Consider the following 7,506-nt stretch of genomic DNA (forward strand, 5'->3'; position numbering starts at 1 on the left):
CGCCGCACCAGCTGCCCCTCGCCCACCTGCCCACAGTTTCCATGGCTGAGCTGAGCCTGTCTGACCCCGCACGCCGCCCCCGCACCAGCCACAAGGTGGGGGTCTCCTCCGTGGAAGTGGAGCTGGCCGTCTTCTTCCTCACGCAGCATGCGGTGACGTTGCGCGCTTTGGACGGGGTGACGGCCACATCCCCGACGGCCGCCGGGCGGGCCTTCGAGGCCCAGCTCTGCGTCCCGCCCCACCAGCTGCGGGTCACTGCTCACCAGCCCGAAGACTTCCTAGTCGTCTTCACCCAGCCGGTGCACCATGCCAACGCTGTGCGTCGCGGCACCCTGCGCGTCGACGGCATCAACCTCGCCATCCAGCCTTGGCGCGAGGACGATCATGCAGGCTTCGCCACCTTCAACCTGCATGTCCGCTGCGTCATCGAGCACATGTCCATGCAGTACTAGTCCATCGAGGGGGCGCAAGAGGTGCTCGGCGACAAGGTGTGCGTCGACCGGCTCGACAGCCGCACGCTGGAGCGCGACCACACCAAGACCTTTGCCTGCTGGGTCTGGGTGTGGGACATGGATTTCATCCCCACCAGGCACACCTACTGGAAGCTTCCGCGGGGCGCCGGTCGGGTGGAGGAGACGGTTGGTTTCTCTCCGCCGGACCGCAGAGTGGCGCCTCCTCCGGGCGCGACGCGGTTCGACCTCCTCATCCACATCGATCTCATTGAAGACTGGTCCCCGCGCTCCCCTCGCTCCTCCCACTCCGCGCAGAGCGGGCTGCCATCCTCCGGCACCGACGACGATGACGCGCTGCCGCGCACCTACCCCGGCACCTGGACCATGCATGTTGAGGACGACCAGCGCGAGGAGCCGCACAGGCGGCAGGCCCGCGCCCCGGTGGTGGACACTGGTTGCCGGGGCATGCCCGTAAGCGGCTCCAGGCGGGACCCCGACAACGACGGGGCCGGCAGAAGATCCTGGAAGGACACGCTTCTGGGCCGCGGGCGCGGCCACCAAGCTCAGGCTGAGGTCTCGTCCAGGGACCGCCGTGTCCGCAGCGCTCGCCACCGACGCGTCACCGTTCTGGTAGTTCCAAGGGACAGGGCCGCAAGACCAACAGTCACGGACGCAAGACCAGCGGCCACGGGCCCAAGAAGAGTGCAAGACAGGACACGTCCGCGGCCGCCCCGGCTCTGCCCGCTCACCTCACCTCTGAAGCCCTCAACGATGACCTCGAGCATTTCTTCGCCCAAGCAAAGAAGCCGATCACCGCCATGGAGCCGGCCAAGGCTGACGCTGCCCACCTCGACGCCGAGATTGAAGCTGTGTTGGCCGCGCCGCTGAAGTTCTCTAACAGAGGGAAAGGGCAGCATGAAGATGCCCAGATGGCCGGACCGGATCACTTCGGGCCAACGCTATCCGGGCCATCCCGCAACCCTGCAAGCTTCAACTGCGGAACGCCCACAGCTGCAACAACAGTTCAAATGCAGCTTGGAGAAATCACTGAGCAAGTGTGCCACCTGGAGCTTCAAGACCCTGGTTCTGCTGCTCGAGATCTCTTCACCAGCCCCACACCAGCCCTGCTGCCACTGCCACCGTCCAGGAGATACTCTGCCCCGGCCAAGTCCAGAGCAACTTCCATGCCACCCCCGCGCCAGGGTGCTCGTCAGGCTGCTCAGAACAACGCCACACCTGTCACCGAGCGCGCCACGCTACGCCTGGTGAAGGGTCTGGGTCTGCTAGGTCCAAAGGAGAAGATGACTGCCAAGGCGGCTGAAGCCCTCATCTGCAGGTTCGATGAGCCGCTCTCCGACGACGACATCAACGTCATCGCCAAGTTGACCAGGCTCAACAAGGAGGCGCTGCGCGTGGCCGTGGGCATGGCAGGGCCTGAAGCTGAAGCCGAGGAGGCCGGAGTGTAGTCATGTTAGTGCTCCTCTTCATCTGTAGTAGTTTCCGACAGCGGTCGACAGTAGGCCGGCTCGAGCTAGTTCTAGTTCATCTCTGTATCAGTAGTGGTAGGTGGTTTAGCTTTCGTCGTCGATATTTGGGGCCTATTGGTGGTCGACGACGGCCCCAGGCTAGTATGGCTGTGTATCAGTTGCATTTACATTCCCCTTTCAATGGTAATAGCTGTCGGAACTCGTCGATGGTGTTGTTACTTTTAGAGTTGTTCTATATTCTTGATGAGTAGTACAAAGTGTCCAATTTTAAGCTGGAACATTAGGGGACTGAACACGCCAGCCAGGCGAACTGCTGTGCGACAGATAGCAGAAGCGCAGCGGACAAACATTCTCTGTCTGCAAGAGACTAAGCTAGAATCTTGGACGCCCAGTGTTGTCAGAGAGCTGGGAGGGGCCAGATTAGATGGGTGCGTCGTTCTTCCAGCGATCGGCACTAGAGGAGGAATTGTTGCACTATGGGACAAGAGTATGGTCAGTTTCGTAACGCACGCAGTCGGCAACTTCTCAATCACCGGAAAAGTGTCTCTGATCCAGGACAGGCTTGATTTCTGGCTCACAACTGTCTACGGGCCAGTGGACGACACGAGAAAAGATGATTTCCTTGCTGAAATAGCTCATGCTGCACCACCACAAGGAGAACCCTGGCTGCTAAACGGAGATTTTAACATCATCTATGAAGCCCGTGACAAGAACAATCTCAACCTGAACAGGAGGATCATGGGCATGTTCAGAGCAGCGATCGATAGAGCAGGCCTAAGAGAGATCAAATGCAAAAATAGGAGGTTCACATGGAAAAACGAGCGTCAAAATCCAACGATGGTCAGCATTGACAAAGTGTTCTGCAACTCGGAATGGGATGCCCTCTTCCCTTCTTTTATGCTGATGGCCACGGCAACAGCATGTTCAGATCACTGCCCACTACTGCTTGCAAACACTGCGGCGCCACGCAAAAGAGCTGCCTTCCGTTTTGAGTCCTTCTGGCCACGTTTCCCTCATTTCCATGAAACAGTTGAAAGAGCTTGGCAGCGCCCTGTTAATCACACCTGCCCAATCATCAGGCTCAAGAAGAAGATGCAGAGGACAACGCATGATCTCAAAATTTGGGCAAAGACTCTTTTTAGCGATGCAAAGGTTCAGTTTCATCTGGCGTGTGAAGTAATCTTGAGACTTGATGTAGCTCAAGAAAAAAGAGGACTGACACAACAGGAATTCTGGCTAAGGAAACAACTAAAACTTCGTACCCTTGGACTGGCTGCAGTGGAGAGATCAAGGAAAAGACAGGCATCAAGGCTAACCTGGCTCAAGGCGGGAGATGCACGAACGGCCTTCTTCCAAGCAAAGATCAATTCCAGAAGGAGGAAGAACTTTATACACTCCCTGCAAACTGAAACGAGTACAGTCACTGCGCACGAGGAAAAGAAAGAAATTGCCCACGACCACTTTGCAAATCTGCTGGGGAAAAAGGAGGAAAGGCGTTGCTCCATCAACTGGGAGGAGTTGGATATGCCAAATATGCAAAACGAGGGGCTGGACAATCCTTTCTCGGAACCTGAAGTTTGGGCTGCTATCATGGCATCTCCATCTGAGAAAGCTCCAGGCCCTGACGGCTTCTCAGGAACTTTCTTCAGAGCTTGCTGGGGCACCATAAAGAATGACGTCATGGCAGTTTTTGATCACTTCTACAACCTAGCTGAAGGTGATTTTACCGAAGTCAACTCAGCCATGATCGCCCTCATTCCCAAGAAGGACGAGGCTACTAGAATGAACGACTACAGACCTATAAGCCTGATACATTCCATTGCCAAACTGATCACAAAAGTGCTATCCATGAGACTAGCGGCCGTCATTGACAAGATTATCTCGCCTGCTCAAACGGCCTTTCAGCGCGGGAGATGCATCCATGACAGCTACCTTTACGTGCAGAATTCTGTCCGACCTCTTCATAGGAACAAAACCCCAACACTTCTTCTTAAGCTAGATATAGCTAGGGCCTTCGATAGCATATCTTGGGAATACCTATTAGAATTGCTACAGAGGCTGGGTTTCTCGGCCAGATGGAGGGATTGGATCGCCCTGCTGCTATCCTCCTCCACCTCGTCCTGCATTCTCAACGGCGATCCAGGAGACATTGTCATCCATCTTCGTGGGATCCGACAAGGGGATCCCCTATCACCGCTTCTCTTCATCCTCTGCATAGATCCACTCCATCGCCTCCTAGATGCGGCCACTAGGGTGGGCGTGCTGAATCCCATCCCGGGCGCGGCGGCGAGGATGCGCACGAGCTTATATGCTGACGACGCTGTCATCTTCATCAACCCTGCACGTCAGGAAGTAGATAGTCTTGTTGAGCTGCTACGGTTCTTCGGCGACGCTACGGGACTCCGGGTGAACCTTTCAAAATCTCTCGCGGCTCCCATTAGGTGCGACGACATAGACATGGCTGATGTTCTTCAAAACTTTGGTGGCATTACCACGGCGTTCCCGATTAGATATCTCGGCCTCCCAGTCACGATGGGGCGCATTAGACCAGTGCATCTTCAGGCCATTCTGGACAGGATCCGGGCTCGCCTTGCCGGCTGGAAAGGCAGATTAATGTCGTTGGCTGGTCGGCGTGTCCTAGTGCGCTGCATACTTTCGGCCATGCCCACCTTCGCGCTCACAGCCCTTCGAGTTCCAAAGAAGTTCTATAAAGACGTAGACAAATCACGGCGGCGTTTCCTCTGGGCAGGAGATGAGAAGATGTCCGGTGGAAAGTGCAAAGTGGGCTGGAGCACGGTGACCACGCCTGAGCAGTATGGTGGTCTCGGCATTCACAATCTTCCTCGTTTTGCCAGGGCTCTACATCTGCGCTGGTTATGGCAATCCTGGAAGACCCCAGAAAGGCCCTGGGTCGGGACGGGCACGCCCTGCGACGCCTCAGACAGGGCCCTGTTTGCTGCATCCACTGCGATGACCATCGGCGATGGAGCAACGGCGTCTTTCTGGTTCTGCTCATGGCTAGGCGGACGACAACTTTGCCAAGCCTTCCCCACCCTTTTTGCAAGATCAACCAGGAAGAACCGTTCGGTCAAGGACGCGCTGCACGATGACAGATGGATCCTGGACTTGAGGCAAGGTGACCCCGATGCCATTGCACTGCAGGTGGTGCAGCTTGCGAGGGAAATCAGGCAGGCTGCCCTCGCCATCATCCCGGGAACCGAAGATTCTATTACCTGGAAGCTCAGCGCCTCGGGATGCTACACAACAAGTTCAGCGTACAATGCCCAATTCAGCAATAGACAGATTACCTCCTTCAAATCCATCATCTGGAAAGTCTGGGCGCCAGGCAAGATCAAGATGTTCGTTTGGTTGCTGCACCTTGACAGATTATGGTGTAATGATCGTCTGCAAAGGAGAGGCTGGGAAAATGGATATTTCTGCCCGATGTGTATGCGCTGCCTCGAGACTTCAGTTCATCTCTGCTGGGAGCGCCCGGTTGCACTGCAAGTCTGGCACGCGGGGGCAACCTGGAACGGCTGTGCCTCTCTGGACCAGGCCTTCTGGCACAGTGGAACAACAACAACGGACCGAGTGCAAAGGATTATAGCGGCAGCCGCCCCAGGCCACAGGAAGGGAGTTAAAACCGTTGTGGCACTCATCTCCTGGCACATATGGTTAGAGCGCAACGCTTGCACATTCAGAGGGAAGCAGGCAAACGCAAGGCACGTCATTGAAGCCTGCAAACGCGACATGGAGCAATGGAGAATGGTCGGGGCAAAGTGCATCGAGCTACCCTTTGGGGAAGTGACCTGAAAGTATCGCCCTACGAGTTTGGACCCGCAGTTCCCTTCCACCTACGGGGCAGTTGTAATTTTCCCTTTTCTTGATCACTTGATCACCCCTTGTCACTCTCCCTTCTGCTTAAATTAATGAAATGCCGGCAATGCTGGCCACTTCAAAAAGAAACATCCACGAACAGGCACCAGTTACTCCAAGATGGTAGGCGAGGGGCGGCCAGCCGGCCCGTTAGCGCCAAGGGAGTCACAGCCACAGTATTACGACGAGCAGCAGCTGGACGACCGTCAGTTCGACGAGCTGTGCCAGCGATATGCGCCCTCGCATCTTTCTGGCCGCCGCCAGCGGGTGGCCGCCGCGCCGGCCATTGCTCAGAAGACGATCCTCGAGATCCGTTTGGACAAGGGCTACCCGGAGTTCTCCGACGGCACACGCTAGACGCTACAACGGCATCGGGTTGGACGACGAGACAAAGACCGCAAGTGGTGAGGAAGAAGCTCGTCCGTGCTGCTGTCTAAATTAGTTTCTCTTGAACTTGAAAATACAAAGGAGAACATGGGTACCAGCGCACTCTATATGTAAAAAAAAACATTAGTAATTCAAAACAAGTTCAAAAAATCCCGAAACTTCTTTGGTATCAAACATGATCAAATATTGTAGTCGTATAAAAAGATTCATCAGAGAAAGACTTTTGTTGTATCCTGGGTCGAAGATTCGGCAAAAAACGCTATATACAAGTACTATACACGCTATATTGTCGTCATAAACTTCTCTTTTTTGCCCTGAAGTTAAAATGAATCATTTCTTGTCCAAATTTTTTATACAAGTAGAATACCTAATCAAGTTTGATTCCAAAAAATATTTATATTTTTTTGAACTTTTTTTAATTACTAAATTTTTTGGCGCATATAGGATGCGTCGGAACCTGAGAGCACCAAGTTCTTGTCCCTCTTGAACTGGTCTATACTATTAGTTTCTCTTGAAAGGTTGTGGCGTCTTATTTTATAGTTTAGCTCCTAGGTATACGTACCGTCTTACAGAATTGAGAACGATGAACTAGTGTCTCCTGTTGAACCAAACTAGGCCCTCGAGCAAGCAATGTCGCAAGTTACAGTCCGTATGAATTAATTAAAGTTTCATCCAGAGTTTTTGATTTGGGAATTAAGAAATTGCATTATTTATGAAAGTTGTTTTTGTACTGAATTTCAAAAGTCGCCCGTGGCATGCTCGCCGACGTGGCCATGGCCCGCAGCCGCGCTCCGCCTCGCCGTGGCCTGCTCGCCGCCGTGGCCGTGGCCCGCAGCCGCGCTCCGCCCCGCCGTGGCCTGCTCACCCCACCGTGGCCACGCGCTGCCGCCGTGGCCTGTTCCTCCCTGCTCGCCCCGCCATGGCTGCGCCCGCGCCCGTGCCCGCCCCGCCGTGCCCGCGCCCGCGCTCCTCCCCTGCTCGCTCCGCCGTGGCGTCGCCCGTGCTCCTTCCCTGCCCGCCGCTGCCTGTGGCCGTGGCCGCGCCGTGCCGCCCTGCCGTGGCCGCGCTCCTCTCCGCCCACGCCGCCGTTGTGGCCATGGCCGCGCCCGCGCCCCGCCGCCCGTGGCCGGCTAGAGGGCTGGCGCGCGCACGCGAGGAGGCTAGCGGCAGGCGCACGCAAGGAGGCCGACGATGGCCAAGGGCGCATGGGACAGTTTTCAGCGCGCGTGCGAAGTTCAGCACGCGGGAGCTCACACCCCAAATATACAGCTTCTGGCATGCTCAACACTTTTTACAGCGTGCTC

General features: G+C 55.8%; 1 protein-coding gene across 1 annotated transcript; it reads left to right on the forward strand.

The window, feature by feature from the left end:
- Nucleotides 1-569: 569 nt before the first annotated feature.
- LOC141027425 (uncharacterized) lies at nucleotides 570-5,752 on the forward strand. The gene is made up of 3 exons (XM_073504455.1): nucleotides 570-923; nucleotides 1,055-1,914; nucleotides 2,191-5,752. Exons 1-3 carry the CDS (start codon nucleotides 570-572, stop codon nucleotides 5,750-5,752), a joined length of 4,776 nt encoding a protein of 1,591 aa, XP_073360556.1.
- Nucleotides 5,753-7,506: the final 1,754 nt, after the last annotated feature.

Source organism: Aegilops tauschii, chromosome 7 (assembly GCF_002575655.3).
Source record: "Aegilops tauschii subsp. strangulata cultivar AL8/78 chromosome 7, Aet v6.0, whole genome shotgun sequence".
NCBI classification, from domain to species: domain Eukaryota; kingdom Viridiplantae; phylum Streptophyta; class Magnoliopsida; order Poales; family Poaceae; genus Aegilops; species Aegilops tauschii.

What these genes read in the sequence shown, in the direction of transcription:
- LOC141027425 (XM_073504455.1), top strand. Translation starts at nt 570, where the DNA reads ATGGATTTCATCCCCACCAGGCACACCTACTGGAAGCTTCCGCGGGGC. An exon ending in CTGGTTGCCGGGGCATGCCC is followed by an intron (nt 924 to 1,054) that starts GTAAGCGGCTCC and finishes CCGTGTCCGCAG; the next exon opens with CGCTCGCCACCGACGCGTCA. An exon ending in GAAGCCGAGGAGGCCGGAGT is followed by an intron (nt 1,915 to 2,190) that starts GTAGTCATGTTA and finishes CTTGATGAGTAG; the next exon opens with TACAAAGTGTCCAATTTTAA.